The 20,772-nt window shown below is 38.0% G+C and overlaps 1 protein-coding gene across 1 annotated transcript in view; it reads left to right on the forward strand.

Annotated features, from left to right (window-relative positions):
* The first annotated feature begins 223 nt into the window (after window positions 1-223).
* Window positions 224-20,772, forward strand: part of COL9A1 (collagen type IX alpha 1 chain) — a 71,645-nt gene continuing 51,096 nt past the window's right edge. Inside the window, exons 1-12 of the mRNA XM_081044505.1 lie at window positions 224-470; window positions 2,045-2,119; window positions 2,459-2,494; window positions 2,618-2,680; window positions 8,786-8,839; window positions 9,129-9,164; window positions 11,075-11,098; window positions 11,456-11,509; window positions 12,840-12,893; window positions 13,546-13,578; window positions 14,299-14,355; window positions 15,823-15,876. Of these exons, the coding sequence (XP_080900631.1) occupies window positions 393-470; window positions 2,045-2,119; window positions 2,459-2,494; window positions 2,618-2,680; window positions 8,786-8,839; window positions 9,129-9,164; window positions 11,075-11,098; window positions 11,456-11,509; window positions 12,840-12,893; window positions 13,546-13,578; window positions 14,299-14,355; window positions 15,823-15,876 (618 nt within the window). The 5' untranslated portion in view covers window positions 224-392. The remainder of the gene's footprint in view (window positions 471-2,044; window positions 2,120-2,458; window positions 2,495-2,617; window positions 2,681-8,785; window positions 8,840-9,128; window positions 9,165-11,074; window positions 11,099-11,455; window positions 11,510-12,839; window positions 12,894-13,545; window positions 13,579-14,298; window positions 14,356-15,822; window positions 15,877-20,772) is intronic.

Consider the following 20,772-nt stretch of genomic DNA (forward strand, 5'->3'; position numbering starts at 1 on the left):
TCCCTCTGAAACATCTCTCGACATCTACTCGCCACCCACGATGGCACACAGGCCACCAGAGGAGGCTCCGAGGACTGCGAGAGGCTGCACTGGGGCGGGTGGGCGGAGAGAGCCGAGCGCTCAGGACGCAGGGAAAGGGTTAAGGGAGACTGTTGTCATTTTATCCGTTCTCCCGGCCCCGCAAGCTATCCTCCAATCCCCAGGACCCTCTCCAGGGCCATTCATAAACAGGAGGAACTTACGCCTCCCTGGCCGGGCACCTTTGCAACCACTGCTTCTGGGGGCTCTGTTTGAGGGGAGTAAGTGCCGCTTCATGCGCTTGGCTGCTCCGGAAGCTTAGTGGGGCCGCAGGAGGCACAGTGGACCCCGGGGATTAGCAGAGGGCGGAGGGCATGGCCTGGACCGCGCGGGACCACGGAGCCCTAGGGCTGCGACTGCTGCTGTCAGGGCTCTGCTTGTGTGCGGCTCAAGTAAGTTGTGTGCGAGTTGGAGTTGGGGGCGTGGGGGGAGCCCTCTTACTTTCTTCCCATCTTTTCTTCTCCAGCCCAGCCAGGCCCCTGACCAGGTAAGCTGGGGGCGAGAAGTGTTTCCATTTTTCAAGAGCACACAGGGAAAGGTGGGGGCGCAGCCGTCTTGCGAGCCCCGGGGAAGGCGCGGCGCATCCCCGGGGCAGTGGGGTGGCACGCTCTCTCCAGCCCCGAACAACTGCGGCAAACACCGTGGGAGTCCGGAGCCCTAGATGACCCTTGGTTCCAGGAGAGGGAGGCTCCCCCCGCCCCCCTCCCCGCCCCGGGCCCTAACACTGCAGGCTCAGGAGCTGAAGGCCAGGGTGTCTCCAGAACCGGGCTTAATTTTCAGCCTCGTTCCTTCTTGCCTCTTGTCCCCCTTCCCTGGCCACAGCCAAAAGCAGGCCAGAGAAGGCGGGAATTAAGGCTGTCGGCGCTAAGCTTCCCTGTCCCGCTCCTGCATACCGTGATGGCAGCACTAAAACATGCGTCCTGTTAGCGGTGCCCGCAGCTTGGGGATTGGAACCGGGCAGGCTTGGCTCCCATCAAAATTTCAGCAACTTCGCAAAGGCTCCGGCGTCTCCTCCCTCCCGAGCCGGAGAGGACGCGGCGGGGGCGGTGAGCCCAGCCGAGGTTTGAGGTTTCACTTACAAAGACCCCATTGTAACCTGTCTGGTCATTGGAGTTTAGAAAAACAAAGTTTCCTTGATGAAAGAAGCTTTTTTCTTTCTTTCCTTTTTTTTCTTTTTTAAATTCAGAAGGGGAGAAAAAAACCCACATTCCCTAAGCAAGACATGCTCACACCCTTTCAGAGGCCGCCAGTCCTTCCAGCACTGTCAAAGCTTAGCTCTTAGCACGCGATGAAAAGGGGTCACCCCCTAGGGTCAGAATGAAATTTAGTGTAGTTTTGAAGCAAGGTGCAAAGGACCTCACTGCAAGAAAGTGTCACTGAAGGTTAATCTGAAATGAGGCCAGGCTCTCGCTGGGTTTCAGGGCTCTTCCACCGCACCGTTCCCCAATCTTTTCCTCAAGAGTATTCCCCCCAGATTATCTACTGGACATAGAAAGATTTACAAAAACGATACTGTAATCAATCTGATGTGGAGCACCTCCATTCTTAGCTGTTCCATTTTAGCCAAAACACTGACTTGGCAATTACAGATTCAATCGAGGCATCGAATGACCACCGTTTTCAGTATTGAACCCCTTTTAAAAAGAGGCCTCAGGCCTCCCTTCTTTACGACTCCCTTTTGGTTTAATGCACTCTGGAGCGGTGCGGTCCTGTGACCCCTCTCCCCACCTTGGGGACATAGATCCTGCTCTAACCGCACTGTTCAGCCTCACTTGAAATACCGCGGAGCCGAAACAACCTGCGCTCGCTTGGAAGTTTGATACACGTTTATTATAATGGGTTACAAAAACCCAGCCTCCACAGGGAGTGTCTTTACGGGCTGGAGGTGGGGGCCTCAGGACTTCGTGCCTAGTTTCTCCTTGTTGCCCAACGTGCTCCACTAACCCGTGTGTGCTGTTTTTGTCAGAGAGGTCCCCCGGGCGAGCAGGGTCCTCCCGGGCCTCCGGGTCCCCCTGGAGTTCCAGGCATCGATGGCATCGACGTAAGTTTCTCTTTCCAATCCAGCCCCCTCTGTTCCTCCAGTCCTGCCTCTTCCTACCCTTTCTCCAGCGGCTCGGAGGTTTTGTTTTTCTTTTGAGAGAACCAGATGCCCCCACCCAAAGGCGGGATTGGACCGGGTTAGAGCTGGGATTTGGATTTTAAAAACCTGGGGATTTTCGGAGGGAGGAGGCAGACGTGTCCTGTTGTCTCCGTTGGTCACCACACCCCCCCTTTAGCCCCTACCCTGTCCCTGTCCCTGATCTGAATAGTGATTCTCCCAGTGGGGTCGCCAAGGCCTCCCACTCATGTACTGCTCTTGCCTTCTCTCCTACCCCTCCAGGGTGACCGAGGTCCAAAGGGTCCCCCGGGACCTCCGGTAAGTTGATGAGCGCGTTCGCACTCCACTTCTTTCCTTCATTGGTGGTTTTCAGCCATGTGTGTCCAAAGCATCTCAAGTTTGCACCTTTTCCTCTTCTTGCCTCACCCTTTCCCTGCTCAGGGTCCTGTTGGAGAACCGGGAAAGCCAGGAGCTCCAGGCAAGCCTGGCACGCCAGGTGCTGATGTGAGTAGGCCAGCGCTGCTGTGTCTGTGTGTGTGTGGGGGGGTTGGGGTGGGGGGTGGGGTGGGGGTGGGGTGGGTTAAGGAGGAAGAAGGAAGGTAGAAAGAGGGGAAGGAAGGGAGAGACGTAGAGATGTGCTAGAGGGGAGCTGGGGGGCGGTAGACCCCGCTGAAACAGGGCTGTGGCCCTGAATTTGCCTGGCGTGAGTGGCATGGAAGCAGCAGTTTTCTGCAAAGGGACCTGCAAGTGTGGTGATAGATATCTCGAGGCTCCCTGGGGACAGCAGGCAGCACTGGCATTTCCTCCCCTCAGAAAACAGTAATGGTACTGGCTTCCTGCCTCAGTCAGTCCACTCTGCTTCCCCAGTGAACTCTCAGGCCCACTTTTGGGAGCGATGCTGGGGGACTTTGGGGCACAGGGCGTGCGGGGGGAGGAGGGATCCTACTGGCTTCTGCTGGGGTTTGCAGCAAGTTGTCATTGCTTTTGTCCTTTCACTGGCACTCCCTGGATTCATTTAGAAAAAGAATCTGCAGGCAGGGAAAGGGGCAGAGTACTCCTAAATCCCAAGGAAAAGAAAAAAGATGCTCTTGAGGGGAAGTCCTGAAGTGAGTGGGGCTGTCTGGGGGTGGCCTTGGACAGGGACATGGCCAGCGCACATGGAATAGGAAATTCAAAACTAGTTTTCTCTCTTTCCATGGTGTTTCCTTAGCTGGCATCACTGACAGAAATAAGCTGGCTAGGGTTACTTGAAGACTGGGAGCCAGCAACCAATTTCCCCAATTTACCCATCTCCATACCCCCTACCCCCATCTAGGGAAAGCTTAGATACTGAGTTGTATGGCAAACCTAACACTAAATTATATTTCTTCAGAGTAAAATGACTTCAGGACTCTCAGCTTCTCCTCTCTCAATGCATTTGGCTAATTCTTGTTGAGGTCCCAGTATAGGCTAGTCCTTGACTTTGTCATTGGGATACAAAGTGAAGTAATAAGATATGGCATCTGTTCTCAGAGGACAGATAGTAGTGTATCCAAGTCATCCTTCAACTTGCCACTTTATCTGGTTTCCCAAAACTAAAGACTTTTCTAAATCGAAGAAAGCACCTGAAAACCTTTTATTGTAATTTCCAAGAACTTTTGGCTAGAGTTTAAGATAGGTCCTTCACTTTACAAAAAGAAAAATAGCTAGATTTCAGCAGTTATTAAGAAGTACTTTCTTTATCAAAGTTATCATAATGAGGGTACTTGTTTATGCTACATATTATGCTTTAGGAGATAGACTTTGTTTTACATTTCAAAGTTTGAACTTTCCATGTATGCAAAGTGACGGTGTATGAGGTCTCCAAAGACTAGTATTTGGATAATACAAACTGAAATTATATAACTTGGCTCTCAAGCTCTTCTCGAAAACATAGGAATGACTTGGAAATGTCACAGAATAAAAAAGTCTGATAAATAAAAGGCCACTAAATAAAATATATAGCCCAATATAGGTAGGATTTGTTTCTATATTCCTTTGAAACTTGGACCTGACTTCTGTTTCGTGTGAAAATTTATGATTAAATTATTATTGTTTATTATTAATAATAATTTTTGTGGTGGTTGAAGCACCTGAAGTTTTGTCTCACTATTGAATTGCAATAATTTCAGATAGAGGGCTAGAATTATTTGTGCCTTAGTTTTCTGATGCTTATGTAGCATGCTCAACAAACTTTTTTACCATTTACCATAAGATCCTGAAGGCAGTGCCTGATTTTACTTTATACAGCAATTTCCCTACTTAAACAGAAATTTTGGGTGAACAAATGAAAGTATTTAAAAATCATCCAAAGTACATGTACAATAACAATTACAAGTATTTTTTTTCTATGTCTATAGTGCAGAACAAACCAGATTTCCAAAGTTAAAAAATATAAAAGAGTAAGGCTTTTTACAGAACGCTGACCCTGGAAAGTCCTCAGGGACAAACTAATGAGAGCATTGAATCAGTCTCTGGGGATTGAGAAGGAAAGCAAGACAAAAAGAAAAAGAGAAAGGAAGAGAGAGAAAGTAACAAATCCATGTATGTGCCCATATTGTAGTCATTTCCTACAACTAAGCAAAAAATTAGCTATACTAATTTGCATTTGGGCAGAACAACTTTTTTCTCAAGCACCTTCACAAACATTATTTCCTTTAACCTTACAACAACCTGGATAACAGGTTTGGCTAATATTATTCTCCACAGATTAGGAAACTGAATAATTATGAGGACAAGCAGTTTCCTCAGGGACCCAGAGTTATTTAGTGGCTAAGACAGTGAAGGAAACCAGATTTCTGGATTTTTAGATTCACTCTCTTTCTATATAGTTTTGCCCTATTCAGATACAAATGAGGTTCTTAAATAGATGAATAATCAGAGCAAATAGGGATAAAAAGAATAAAAGTGAATTTTTACTATCTGAATTACCAACCAAGAAAAATGATATGGATAATTCAATGGATAATGAAAATAATTTATAATCGTATTTTATAAATATTTATAGATATTTCTATGCTCATATTCACCAAATTTTTAAATGAGATTCATAAGATTCTAAACTGAAAAGTTTTCTTACTCCATTCTTGGCTCAGATGACATTTTAAACAAATCTTTTACCCTATATCAAGAATAGACATCGAGAATAATGAGATGCTAGTAACTAAATCAGAGTTTGCTATTTGTTTATCCCTGGAAATAAGGGAGCTAAGTAATTAAGAAAGCTTTGGTAATCTTTTCTGGAAATGTGAATGTGAGTGTAGTGGTAGTACCTTAAACCTCCAATCTCTCTGTCTTCTGCTCTTTGGTTCATTGCAAAGCTATATTTTTTTGGTAATGTTAACAAGTGGTTAACCAGATGATGTTTGGAAGAATCTGAAAGGAACATGGTTTAAAGGTAATTATCCTAAGTGAAGTGGATTTTTAACAGAAAAGGTAAAAGAGTCACGGCAGCTGTTTGTAGACTTATGCCTTGAGTCTCACAAGCTGAGTCATTGGAATGTTGGAAGGAAATTATACTGAGGGCTGGTGTTCCCTGCCAAACAGCAGCGTGAAAGTTTAGAACACAGCCAGCTTCAATATCATCGCATATAGAACTTTATCTTCATAAATGTTCATATGAAAGCAATTCTTTCTGCCACCAGTACTATTTCCCTCTTTCATTTCTTTGATAAATAAGAATTATTGCAAATTGGAATTGTGTGTGTGAATGTAAATATATATGCTTTCCTTTCTTCCTAAGACTTTAACTTCTTTCCCTATAGACATGTAAAATTAGAGAAGTCAGAACTTGGTTATAACCTTGTACCCAAAGCACAACTGTATTATAATAATCAATAATATCAATATAGATGTTCTCATAGGTGCTGTTTGCTGTGACATGCTCAGCAAACTCTGTAAAACAGTATTTTATTTATTCTTATAGCATCTGTCTAAGATAGGAAGAAGAAGAATTAGAATTATATATAGGACTTATAGTTAAACTATGCCACTTTTTATAGGAAACAGGTTAGAACATCCTTTGAACGTATACAACTATTATCACTGGCAGATGTCATATATTAATAATTAAGATAGTGAGTTATTAAAGAATCATTCTGAAAGGTCAGTGTAAGTAGAAATAGTAGGCATCGAAGAAATGTGAGGGGTCCGTGAAGTACAGTGCCTGTGCTTAATATCTAGATTTTTTTGTTTGTTTATTTGCAGAACCCTTTCTGAATAAGGTTGTAAGCTCCCAGAGGGAAGGAAACATGTCTTATACTTCATGTGAACTCTTCACAGCATCTAGAACAGAGCTGACCATATAATAATGATGATAATAAGAATAGCTAACATTTATTCAGGGCTCACTCTGCCAGGCATTGTCGTAAGCACTTTGTGTATAATATCCCATTTAATCTTCAAAATTGCCACATGAGGTAGATATTATTATTATTATTATTATTATTATTATTATTATACCCATTTTACAGATTAGGAAATTGAGACACTATAGAGTTAAGCAACTTGCCAATGGTTGCACAGCTAAGTGGAAGAGCTGGGATTTGAACCAAAAGTGATATGGAGTGGACAATTGTAACATCCCTCCACCTGACAGGCTAAACTGTTCAATAGTCATGAATTGAGTGTGTGTTAGTTGCTAGGAGCAATGTGCAAAGACTGAATGGACATGCAGGCCAGTCCTTGTCCTCATGGAGTTTATACTGATCTACATAGTTATTGCATAACAGAGTTCATCGTAACATCTGACACCAGAATGTATTTTCAATTTAATTCAAAGACCCTTCCTATCCCTTCCTAGGGATAGAAATACTTTATCATACCCTATGGAAAATACTAAATAAGAAGTGACCTGGAAACAGCTTCCAGGTTATCCAATCATTTACTTGGTTCTGCTTTAATATTAGGCACTGGAATTCTACCACACATAGTAGCTACTGTCCTCCACTCTTGTCAGTGTTTCCAGTCACATATTGAAGATAGTTGGGTGGGCTGCGTGTGTGGGAATTGACCAAGATTGGTCTTGGAGGACATAATCCCCATGAAGTGGGTATTAGAGATTCCATTAGTCAAACACGCCCTGAGGTTTACAAAATCTATGTGCCAGATGTGCTTTCAGAGAGTGCTCCTGGATGTATAGTTTGTTGGCTGAAATGCAAAAGCCAATGTTTCATTACTATAGGTGTTCAGCATCTAAGATGTTGGGACTTACTCCCAAATTACAGTGTCGTAATTAGATTAGGTTGATTGAAAATCAAAGACAGTCTGTCAAAAATTCTTTTGTGTGTTTTTAATAACTTTCACTTTTGGTAAATTTCCAGTAATTAACATTTTCAACTCTTTTTTTTTCTACTTCCTTTGATTCATTCTGTGGAGTTATGAGAGAAATTAATTGATGTAGAGAAATGTAAATATGGTGGCCAGTGAATTAGATTTCTATACAAATTACAAGAAAGCATTTTATTGATAGTTATGCAGACTATGACAGATTAAATATAGGTTTTGGTGATCCACTTTTAAGTAGGGTTTTTATATTTTCAAGGAATCCCTCCCTCAATTAATATCATTTGAGTCTTTTTCAAAATCTTGATAATAGATAGGTTTTATAAAACATTTACATATGCATGCGTATATGTATATGTACATATATACAGATACACATAAACATGTTTATCTTTAGCAAGGTATAATTTCAAGATTACTTTATAAATGAAAATAGTTAAAAGTGCAGAGTAAATAAAAAATTAAAAATATAAAAATGCATCTTCACCAAAGTGGAAATCCAGATATTGACATAGTACTATCAGCTTTAATATCTATTTTATATTGAAAATGATTATAAAATAAGAACTGGTAGGGAAAAATGAGAATGTTTGAGAGATACACTTTAATATTAAATATGATTGTTATAAATATGTTTTATAGTAACTGGCTTAAATTCTATATATGGAGTGGCACACATGAAAATATATACTTAATTATAGATATTTTTACAAAGGAAGATAATGTAAAAACATGCATGCTTTCAAATGTTTCAACTTTAAAAGTTAATGTTCTTAGATAAGCAATTGTCATTGGTAGAAAATGGCTAGAGGGCTTTAGGTGGCTCTAAATCAATAATGAGATTGATTATTTTTAATTCCTCATGAAGAAACATTTTATTAACTCTCAAAACATTATTAGAGAGTCAGAGAGAAATACAGTATTTTTATTTTATAAATGAAGTAAAGGAGGTTCATAAATATGAGTAAGTGGCAGAGCCATGACCTGTTTGTTGTCCCATCAGATTTAGTTATTAGAACACTGTAAGTGTTATATTGCATTTTTTCGAAGCAATGTCAAAAATACTATATTATTGAACCTTGTGATAAGCAATGCAGTTAGCAGGAAATTAAGAATATGATAAAATTTATAGAAAGTAACTGATGACATGTTAAACATTACTTTTGAGTAAGAGTATAGAAAGGTATTTATAAATATTTCCATCATACATAGGTAACCATCTTGTACATAATTAATACATAAAATGAAATCATCCGCTTAGTAGTTTGCCTAAGGATGCTATAATAGTTCTAACATCTTATATGTTAGGGAATAACTGGCCCTGATGGATCCCCTGGCTCTGTTGGACCAAGAGGACTAAAAGTAAGTTATTCCTCTGGTTTTAATTACTCGTATTAATTAAATGCCGAAGTATATTTTTGTCATAGTGTTTGCAAATCAACTAACAGATTAGTTGTGAAGTAGCTAAAATACACTGTTCAATAAAATTGTGTTTTAGTTTATTTAAATTAAATTAAAAACACGAAGGTGGAGTTTTTTAATGATTTGAATATTTATGCAGTTTGCATATTTACATAGTCTAAAAAAGCTAAATTTTAATCTAAATAAAGTAGCTAAATTTTATTCTAAATAAAGCTATTTTTATTTTTAGGGAGAACCTGGTGTGCCGGGATCTCGTGGATTTCCAGTAAGTGAATGTCAAGGGACAGAATTGAAAATATCCTATCTTTGGGTAAAATTCTGCCTTTGTGAAATTCTAAACGTAGTTTTCTACATAATATGCATCACTAAGAAGTTTATAACTTATCTGGTATGGCAAGCCTTCTATGAGCAGAAAAATTTTAGAGAAACTTGAATGTACAGTATGAAAAAAACATGTCTGTTTGCAGATGGTATTTCCCAATAGAGAACTCCCCTTCCACCTCCACTGAGAGAAAACATTTCTTGCATAACAACAGCAAATTGAAGTATTCAGTGTTTAGCCCATGGCCTTATACCACTTTCTTCACAACTGGTTTTATCCCTAATGAAATATCAGCCATCAGATATTATCACCTGCCTGATTCCCTGGCTAGTCTTTTCCTACATTGCACAATCTGGCAGATTTGTTATTTCTGTGTATAAGAGAACTAGGTTCTCAAGCTGCTTTTCCTTTCTATTTTGCTCTTCATTTCCCTTTTATTTATTTTTTTTGTCATTAATCTGTATTTTTCCTCCTTGTTTTCTAGTTGTACTGTTTTCTTTGCTGTATTTCAGTGACTGTCAACTTTTCCATTAAAGCATGTTTTCAGAAGTGAATAGCTTGCTGGCCTTTCTCTCACATTTTTCAACTCAGAGTTCAATGTCTTATAGAGATGCCTTTAAAAAAACTCAGTGACATTTCTCAAACTTCTAGTCTCTGATAATGAAATAACATTGACGACTTTGGTATTTTCAAGCATAACACTTATTTCCAAAATTGATCCACATATTAAAATGTTCAAGTCCCAATAATTTTTCAAAGAATGCCTTGAAAAAGTCTCACTGACCGTTGAAACACATTATTTATGTGAAATCGTTGCTTGTTTTGGCTGCCTATATAATTAGAAATAATAATATAATTATCAGAGGATGTACGTTGATTCCACTGGATGCTTCACATATGAATATTTTAGAAAAGAAAGTCTGGAATGATAGCTAACATGAAAATGGTGTCAGATATAGCTGTGAATAAAAGCTATTCAAACCAATGTAAGAAAAGAGTAATGAGGAACTCTAAGGGAGAAACTGAACATCGAAAGAAAAGAGGGAGAATAAAGGATTGTAGGCAGTCGATGTTCAGTTTTATTAAGTTCAACAAGCCTATAGTTAGGGTTTATTATATATTAGGTCCTGTGCTGGGAATTCAGGCTGGTTGGATGAATATGACGTGGTTTCAGTCCTTAATTATACAGAGTTTGGTGTTGCTAAAAAGATATAAAGTATAAAGGGGAGAAGATGGAATGACTAGCTTTAAAATCGAATTCAGCATATTACATTAGGATCCCATCATAGGTCATTTCAGGAATGACACCGTTTTATTTTTAATGTCTACTGGATTTGGTGTCTGGAAATATAGCCCTACTTGGCAAAGAGGGTATGTTTCAGACTCCTTTTCCTCCTCTGCCTCTCTGTGCTGAGCATTTGTTTAGAGAAACATCCGAACATCTTGTTATAATTGTCAAGCCGTTCACTGTTTTGCTTTTAAAGTAGGTGTCTTATAAAAATGAAAAACTCTTTATTTAAACTGTCAGGTTGTGATAATGCCTATTCGTGAGTGATGGTAAGTTTTCCCGAGAGCAAGCATGGATGACTTATTTACTTTGATTTTCTTTAAAAAAAAAAGTTTGGAAAAAATATTACTGGTTAGCTTAGACATCAAAGGAATGTTTGAGGAACTGACACAAGCTTCTGCTTCCTGTAGCAGGAGAGCCGTGTTTGCTTTTGTTTATCCAGTGCTTGTTTTAGGATGAGCATCATATATTTATTTAGTTTAATTTTGAATTGTGTTAGGCCTGTGTCTGTATTTAAACTAAATATAAACCACATACCCTAATAATTTTTATTTTAATCTTTTAGGGCCGTGGTATTCCTGGACCTCCTGTGAGTATCATCCGTTGGCTTATTTTTACATAATATATAAAAATGTTCTCCTATCCCAAGCTTTCTCTCCAACTAACACTCTATCTAGTGATGTTTATAGTGTTCTACCTACATGATCTTAGGTGGCCACTAAGACAGCACTTGTATGGTGCCAAACAAAATATTTTATTAATGTAAGAAATTTCTGGTCTATTTTAAGTAATTAAAATTGGTTCAAATGAGATATCGTCTCACTGGAAACCAAAGCTAGCACAGATACATAATTTCAAGTCAGTTGTTTATCATTATTGGGTATCATTTGTGAAAGATTGTAAAACATTCATGAATCACCATATCCCTTTAATGTGTTGACTTCAGGGTCCTCCTGGGTCAGCAGGTCTCCCTGGAGAGCTTGGCCGTGTTGGACCAATTGTGAGTATCACAGCATCTTTTGGTAGACATTTGCTGATTTAAAAGACAATGTTATTAGGGACGGCAAATTGCCCTAACTGTATGTTTTCTCCTGCAAATCCAAAAAATGGACTATGAATGTTATTCTAGTTCATAATATTGATGAGCACCAGGGATAATAATACTACCTTGTTTTTGTAGAGTGATTTTAATTTTCCCCAAAGTTTTCAGCTAAAATTTTCTTCCCAAATTCCAGAATTACTGATCAAGTCATGAAGTGTCACCTCCGTTATACAGACTCAGCCAGGATTGGGGTCCAGTGACTTTTGTGTTAGACTCTATGCATGAAATGAAAAGTGAATAGTCTAAATCATTTATAAATATATGTATGTTAGGATCATTACATTATAATTGAACCAACAGAATTTAACTTTAGGCAATAGAGAGCTGGACTTTATAGAAGAAACTGCTGATAATAAGTGCTTGATGTTAATATTCAATAAACATTTCAACAATGTTGAAGTAGTGATGTTATGTGAAAGACAGATAATTATAAACTCATTGAGAATAGGAGCCACGTATTATATACCGTTATTGCTTCCTATATATGCTTACTGTTTGACAAATTTATTTACTGAACAAATGAATGAATATGAAATGATTGTAAAATTAAATTAAATCTAAAATGCTTTTGACTTCTTATGGTAAAACATTAAGAAGGAAAATACATGCCAGGAGTAAGCTCTGGATATTAAGACTAATTGGAATCCGTTTTCAATTGAGTGGCTTAGTTGAATTTAGCCATCTTTGATCTTTTGTCCATTTGCAAGAGACTGCAGTGACAGACCAAGTGATAGCTTGTGGGGACTAGAACAACGAAGAGTCTGGCAGTGCAGAGGTTAACCTTCCATTGCACAGCTTCAGGCTCGTGCAAGTCTTCTTTTGCTACCAATAGGGGAATGGCACTAGCAGTATTGACTGTTCAGCTCCTCTGTAAATCAACTAGAAAAATATGTGGTTTGTTTTCAGGGTAGACAAAGTTATCATTCCATAGAGAATTGGCTTAGCTTTTCCCCACAAGTCTCCCTCTGCCTTGTTTTATTACTTTGGTGAGACTGGCACCCCTTTGTTCTTCTGGTTTTGTACAGCTAATTAGATTATGGGCCACCCACTGATTTTGGTGGCAGGTCTATGCATGGCTGAGCTCTGTAAGGATTTCTAGTAATATCATTCTCATATAGGGGAATGCCTTGAAAAAGTCCCACTTACCATTCAAGTCCCTCTCACCAGTTTTGTGCACTGTGTTTTGACATGTTTATAACCACTGTGTCACAATTTTCAAATAATTTAGGGTGACCCTGGGAGAAGAGGACCACCTGGCCCTCCTGGACCCCCGGGACCCAGTGTAAGTTATTTGCAGCTTGAATTTCTCTGTGTCCAGAAAGTCAGGACTAAAGAAATGCAAGAACCAAAAAAACAAAACAAAACAAAAGGCAATATCTGTTAATTGAGCCGCCTTTTTTATTTTTATTTTTTGGAACCAATTGAAAGCATGGGTCTTTCTAGGCCAGAAAAGTAGAGGAATCACAATAACTTAAAAGGTGGTTTTCACGGGGAATGGCTACTCATTATTTTGAGTCTTTTGATGCTTATGATTTCTCAAATGCTTAAAATTTGGATGTATAAAAGGAACGTTTTCAAATTAACTAGTTTTTACCAAGGATTTACATAGTAAGCAATTTAAAAAAATAAGAGTTTAAGTAGGAGATAATTTATATTTTGAATTTATGATTCAGAATTCCCCATATTTTCTATTCTGTCTCTCATTTCATCTCCCTTCAATCTCCTGACAGAATCTACTGCAATTCAGGGTTCTCTAAAAAAAAATACATCCATGAGCCAAGTTTTAAGATATTAGCATATTATATGTTGCTCTTTGTACCTTATATTTTATTGAACAAGTACATTTATATTTTTTCCCAATGAACATTCTATTATTAGATGATTTGAATTAAATATTTAGCTATATTCTTAACTTTAATATTTTCTTACTTTAGGGAACAATTGGCTTTCAAGATGGAGATCCATTGGTAAGATGTTTTTCTTTGAACAAAATACAGTTTTAAGTCAAAGACCATGTAATATTCAGAAAAATTTTCTTTAAAATTTGCTGGAAGATGTTGTATATTTGTCTTACTTTACTCAGATTGCAGAGCAAACTAGTAAACTTGTGGCTTATATGCATTCAGACTCTGTTTTTCATTATAGAAATATCTTTTTTTTTCCATAATCATTTTACTTTATGACAAGGGCATGTTTTTCCACCAGAGCCCCCCAATTTTAAAAAGTAAAAGTCAAATAATTCGCTCTGAGACTTGTTTTACTTCTAGACTAATAGTCAAATGATGTTAGTTAACTGCACTAAATGCCATTTTGGCCCATTTAATGAGGGGATGTGAACCTCAGGATAGAGTTAATCCAGTGGAAGGGGGGTAAGGGGAAAGGACCAGGTCGTGGTATAATGGGTTATCTGGAAATGTTTTATTTCTTTAATAAATTAAATCTAAAATAACTATGGCAAAATATTAACATTTCTTAAATCTGGATGGTGGCTATGTGGGGAAAGGGTTTTTTATATTCTGTATTTTCTATTTAAAATAAAATAAAAAAAGGAAACGATTGTTCTTGGTTATTGAATGAATATAATTGCATTAGGGTTCTATAGCTGGAATCCCCCCCTAAAAACACCATTTTGTCATAAAGTGGAGACCTTAGTTTATACACTTTCTGTCTCTCTTGCTCTTTGGCAGTGTCCCAATGCCTGTCCACCAGGTCGCTCAGGATATCCAGGCATACCAGGCCTGAGGGTAAGAGAATAATTTCAGTATTTTATTTTCAAGAGTGTGTAGAAAAGACAGAGCCTTTCCTTTAAGCACTAGCCTTCCTGGTGCAGAGACCCCACTTGATGGATCAGGCAAGTTTGTATTGGCTTATTCTGTGGCTTAGTCTGTGGTCCTTATTCAGTCTTAGAAATTCCTGCTGGTGCCCCTGACAGGTTCTTCCTACTGAGACACAAACGTTTGCTTACATAGTACTTTTGTTGTTCAGGAAAGATATACCAATAAAATATATTGTATTGAGGGACTTTAGTCACCAAAGTTCAGAAGTTTGCTTCCTATGAAGGGGAGGGGGCTGTGAACGTACTGTATTTGAACCCGTCCTAGCTTTTTTTTTTTTTAATGGAGAAACTGTGTAAAATAGGGAAGAAAAGAGACTTTCCAAAAGCATTTTTTCTCTCACTCTGTCATAATTACTTTAAATTTCCCATAAAAATGACAAAATAAATACCAGATGCTGAAGTTAAATGGCTTTCTCTCTCTAATCTATGAATCTAAAGTGATTCTGAAAAATTCCAGACCAATGGAGTTCTGCTATGATCTAAAAAGCCCCAAGGCACTGGTTTTCCAATTATGGTTTTCTCTCAGTTTAGTTTTAGTGGATTCCCACAACTGCAGAAGATTTGGGCCTGGATTGGTGTCTTGTTTTTCACAAAGATTTTCATTCTTGGAACAAGAGAGGCTCTGAGAGTGAAAGCTCTGATAGACTTAATTTTGGAATGTCCATTTCATATTTCCCGCATGTTATTGTCCAAAGTACACGTACGCTTAGAACAGGCTTACTGACAAGAAAAAATAGGGATATTTTCTCATGCTATGCAGCCTTCACTGACTGCTCTTTAGAGATTTCTGTTTGCAGTTAAGATTGTGTACAAGAAGAGGCAGAAAGCTGTACATCTGCATAAATCCCTTCTTCCACCTCCAGGAAGGAGGTGGGTATAGAGAGGGCAGAAGGGGTTTTCAGAGCCCTTCAGAGAGCTCCAAAGAGCAGGGGATAGCCAGTTGAGTTGGGTCAGGGATGTCACCTCCAGAAAATAAGTTATTGGAAGATACTTAAGGCTCTTAACCCAATTGTGAGAGGAAGTTTGGGATGGAGGGATCTAGGGACCAGTAGGCAATGCCTCATGTTGCTAAACCAGGTAAGGGAGCTTTTGTTATTCTAGAACGGTGTTTTTCTATTAACTAAAACTGATATTTACCATATATAGCAGTAATGTAACACACATGGCGTTATTAAGGTCACTTAGGGTAGTCACATAACCTTTTCCTTAGCAGCACAGTTTTGGGACAGCAAGATCACTTTAGGAATCTTCTGACCACTTTCTGTGTCAATCCCAATACAACTATTTTTTATTTATTTGTCTATTTAATTGTCTATTTATTTATTTATTTATTTATTTATTTATTTATTTATTTATTTATTTTTGCATTTATTAGGGTCATAAAGGGCCTAAAGGAGAAATTGGTGAACCTGGAAGACAAGGTCACAAGGTAAGGGAGATGAGTATTTAGTGGGTACATTGTGATTAGGAGGTAGTGATCATTTTTACTGTAAAGAATTATAAGGAATAATATAGCATGATATTTTACCCTCCCTTTTCAAATGATGATTGACAAATTCTCTGTAGATGCATCAATAGTCTAGGTAAGCATAATATTCTAATGTTGTTCAATTACTAAAAACAAAGAAAGCACCAAACATTTCCCTTCTTTTCTATATTGCTACCTTTTGCTTTCTTTTTCAAATCAATCACATTCAGCTTTTTTCCTTGATGTTTTTGACAGTCAAATGTTATTCAGCTAGCTTTTTCATGGCACTACACAAAATTTTATGACAACTATAAAATTGTATGACAAGTGTTGCTGAGACTAGCAAACAGAGAAGTTGGTAACTGGCTGATAGCTTCTGGTATTAAGTTCTGAAATAATTTAGCTATTTCTTATTTTATTTCAATATTACTTAGATTTTGACTAATCTTGAAGTTAGCAATAGGAGTTATGCTATTGTCTGTATACAAACATGGAATCTATAGCACAGGTTGCATTGGGGCTGGCATGCCCTGTGGAAAAACCAAGACTGAAATTTAAAACAAAGTGGCTTACTTTTCCTTTTTCATCCACTAGTATAAATCTTATTTAGGTGTCTAAGAATTTGACTTCCTGTATAGTAGAATTATTGTCTCTGTTAATTCTATATTTTCCAAGATCAAACTGCTCTTATTAATGCAGGTCCTCTGGACTTTGTTGACTATGTTTTTCTGTACCTTTATTGAGTAGTGGCAGAAGATTAGTCTTTTTCTTTGAATGTTTAGAGCTGGAGAGGCAATTTATTAATATATTCAAAGATTGATATACTTGAACTCCTTAGTAAAAATCAGACTGCTGAACAACCTCAGGTAATCAGGATAAATAAGCCAATTTTCTGTACCTTATTACAGTTTGAACATTTGTTTTAGAAGGTTTATTTTTTTATTAGTTAGGTTCTAAATAATTAAGGCATTTTATTTATCTGGAATATAACAGCTGGGTTCTTAAGTTATAATTGGAGAAAACAAAAAAATTGAGTACTTTGGAAATATTTCTGCATGCCCATTCTTCTGCTGAATCTTAAAATTCATAATTTTAAAAATTCAACAAATATTTATTAAGTACCTTTTATGTGCTACTGTTTATTTTAAGTACTAGGGGCACACACACACACACAGAAATATATATATATATATATATATATATATATATATATATCCAATATGTCTATATATATATATATATATATGTCCAATTACAGGGTACTGACTAAATTAAATATGATATATCCATATAATAGGATATTATTTAACCACAAAAATAAGTGTGTAAGAATATTAAATTACACTAAAAGATATTCATGAGGTAATACCCATGGTAAAGCAGATACAGACTTCTGTTACTTTTATGCTATGAGTCCTTTCCTTCTTCTTTTGATGACTCCTTTTCTCTGGGAATTTTCTACTCCCCCGTCCCATGGGATTTGGGGATAGAGCTGTCAATCGAAGAATCTCTCCATTCTCCCCAGGAAACTAACTTATTTGATACCTATATAACAAGTTAGTTATCTGGACTCTCAAATTGGGTTTGGTCTTCAATGAGGAACATGCAAATCGTTTTGGTGTGTGAGATAATTGGCCACCATTTTCATTTGAATTTGTTGAAAATTCTTTTAATTTATTTTGAATGTTTGTGTCACTTAAAACTTGCAATGGTGTTTTTAAAAATTGACATATGAAAATAGGATGACAATAGCTCATTGAATAATTAACTTTGAAAGGGCTAATAGATGCACTGAACTGTGAAACTGAAAGCAGAGTGATGAATTAAGAGTAGGGGTCTGAAGTTTGCACTTGGATTCACAATTCTGCCTTGAAGTTACTCAATAAATTATTTAAAAAAAGATTTTTTAAATCATTTATAAATATAAGTAGTCAAAATATTTCAGTAAAATGATAATAAATTGCTACTTCTAAATTTGTCATTTAAGTTTGTGATTATTGATTAGTTGGGTGCTATTCATCTGCTGGTGAAATAGTTAAATCAACTACATTACTCAAAGGTTTATAAAGACTCTATGAAAATACCCCAAACCCTGCAAATGAACACTTAGAGTGGACATATTAATCACTATTGTTTTTGTAGGTAGGTAGAGAAATATAAGTAGTATTTAATTATACAGATCTGTTGATTATCTGCTATGAGCTAACTAATTTACAGGCTTTCCCACTGGGACTGCTTCTTCCCACTGTCAATCCTATGTTCTTATAGAAAATAATCTGAACATAATTATGAGACTAAAACCACTATGTAAGATTTTATAATTAATTCAAAGATCAAGTATAAATGATTTAGGTATGACCTAGTTCTTTGCATCATATGCTCAAATGTTCTATATTAATACTGCTGTTAAATTTTATGTATCTCTGTGTGTGTTTGTGTGTTTGTGTCTGTGTGTGTGTGTGTGTGTGTATGTGTGTGAAAATCTCTAAATATAAGGTATAGTCTGTGGCAAGAATATCGTGAATCAAAACATGTAATAAGCAATAGAAATGGATCTTATGTAATTGTGTTTACATAATATTAAAAATAAAGAGTTTTTCTCATGGTTAATTTCACAATTTAAGATAGATATCTATTATCACAGAAATGCAGGGAAGTATATCTATTGTAAAAAGTAAAACTTGTCAGAGAGAAAATAACTTCTCTTTCAGAGTTAATAAAGTAATCTTTCTGCAAGAAGCAGCAGTTGGATTTCCTTATGGAATATATTAACATTTAAAAGTGCATGAGAGGTTACAGAATTAATATGAAAAAGTCAAAACAATAATTAATTAGAAAACAATGGAAATATATTCCATTGGCAATAGTTATGAAATAGTCAAAATACTTTGGAACAAATTTGAGAAATATTTAAGACTAATATGAAGAAAAGAACAAAACTTCATTGATATAATAGAAAGAAAAAAATTTGATTCAATAGGAAGATAAACTGAATTACAAGATAAAAAGACTCAATATTGTAGAGATTCTAATTCTCTACATATTAATCTATTAATTTAATGCAGTCCTGATACAAAGCATGTGGTATTTTTGTGAAGATCTGCCCAACAATTCTCAGGTTCATCTAAAAGAGTAAACACTTAGGAAAACTGAAAACTAAGAGTAACTATAAATGAAAATAAAGGTAAAGGAATTCTACCTGAGATTAAAATGTATTATAAAATTGCAATAATTAAAATGTTGTGATATTGGGAAGGTGATCCAAAATGGTGGAGTAGATAAATGCTGTGTTTGCCTCATTCCAAGAACACATCAAAATTACAACTAAATCATAAAACAGTCAACCTGGAAAATCATCTGAAGTCTAGCTGAACAGAAGTTTTATAATTAAGAATATAAAGAAGAAGCCATGTAGAGACTGATAGGAGGGGCAGAGATGAGAAATAAGCTGCTCCCACATTCACGTGTGGCAGTTGAAAATTAGGAGAGGTATCTTGGCCACAGAGTTTTCCCATGAAGGGGAAATAGGGGATCCCAGTCCCCCACACCAGGCTCCCCAGCTTGGAATACTGGTGCAGGTAAGAGGAGCCCCCACAACTTCTGGCTGTAAAAAACAGTGGGGATTCTGATCATTCAGGTGGGATGGAAGGCTGTTGGAAACCTGGGCATCCTCATAAAGGAACCATGAAGGCACTCACCCTGTGCTCCTGCGGAGGGACGGTAACTCAGGGGGCATAGGAGACATATGGTGAGAGAATCAGTGTGTAAATTCACGGTAAAGACTGAATGGGGGCCCTGTGTGGTGCCCTCCTCCTGTGCAGTCACAGGTGGACACCATCTTTCCTGTGTTGAGCCCATCCCCACAGGCCAAATCAGAATCTTATTGGCCTGGTGAGCTGCTCCACCCTCCTGATTCACTGAGACCCAGTCACAGCCAATTCCATACTGCTGGAGGCTTTATCAGTGGCTGAATCTTTCTGGAGTGTCCTGTTTTTTTGTGGAACTACCCCAGACTGGGTACTGGTGGCAGCTGTCCTCAGTTTGCAGTGTGACATTTCCCATGCACCTCTAGGTATAGCATAGGCAGTGACCAACTGTGGATTGATTTGTAGCTCCTACCAGGTACTTCCCGGCTAGGCACAGGTAGTGGCTGACCTGGACCTGCACCAGAGCAGCCCCACAACCCCTCCCAGAGAGGCCCCAGAACCAACATACCTGGAGATTGGCTTCAGACCACCAATTAGCAGAGCACCACCCAATTAGCCCCATAAAGCCCCATAAAGCAGCCTCAGAGCCTGCTGGGGCAAATCATGTTCCATGAGATAACCTTCTATAGAGTGGCCCATAAAAACCTCATAGCCTGAAGGTTACTACCACACATGATATGCCAACAGCAATCAAGGCTCAACAGGAGGGTACCCACAACCCACACAAGGGACGCTCCTGGAGCATCTGGTGAGGTGACCAGGGAAATTGTGCCACTGTGCCCCACAGGACACCTACTACATAAGGCCACCTGGCAAGATTGGGAGACATTACAGCCCTACTTAATACATAGAAACAAACACAGAGAGGCAGCCAAAATGAGGAAACAAAGAAATACATCCCAAATGAAAGAACAGGAAAAAAACTCCAGAAAAAGAACTAAATGAAATGGAGGCAAGCATCCTACCAGAGACAAAGTTCAAAACATTGGTTATGAGGATGCTCAAGGAACGTAGTGAGAACTTCAACGGAGAGATAACAAGCATAACAATGGAAATAGAAACCACAAAAAAGAACCAGTCAGAAATGAAGAATACAATAACTGAAATGAAAACTGCACTAGAAGGAATCACCAGCAGACTAGATGAGGCA

Source organism: Rhinolophus hipposideros (genome assembly GCF_964194185.1).
Source record: "Rhinolophus hipposideros genome assembly, chromosome: 3".
Lineage (NCBI taxonomy): Eukaryota > Metazoa > Chordata > Mammalia > Chiroptera > Rhinolophidae > Rhinolophus > Rhinolophus hipposideros.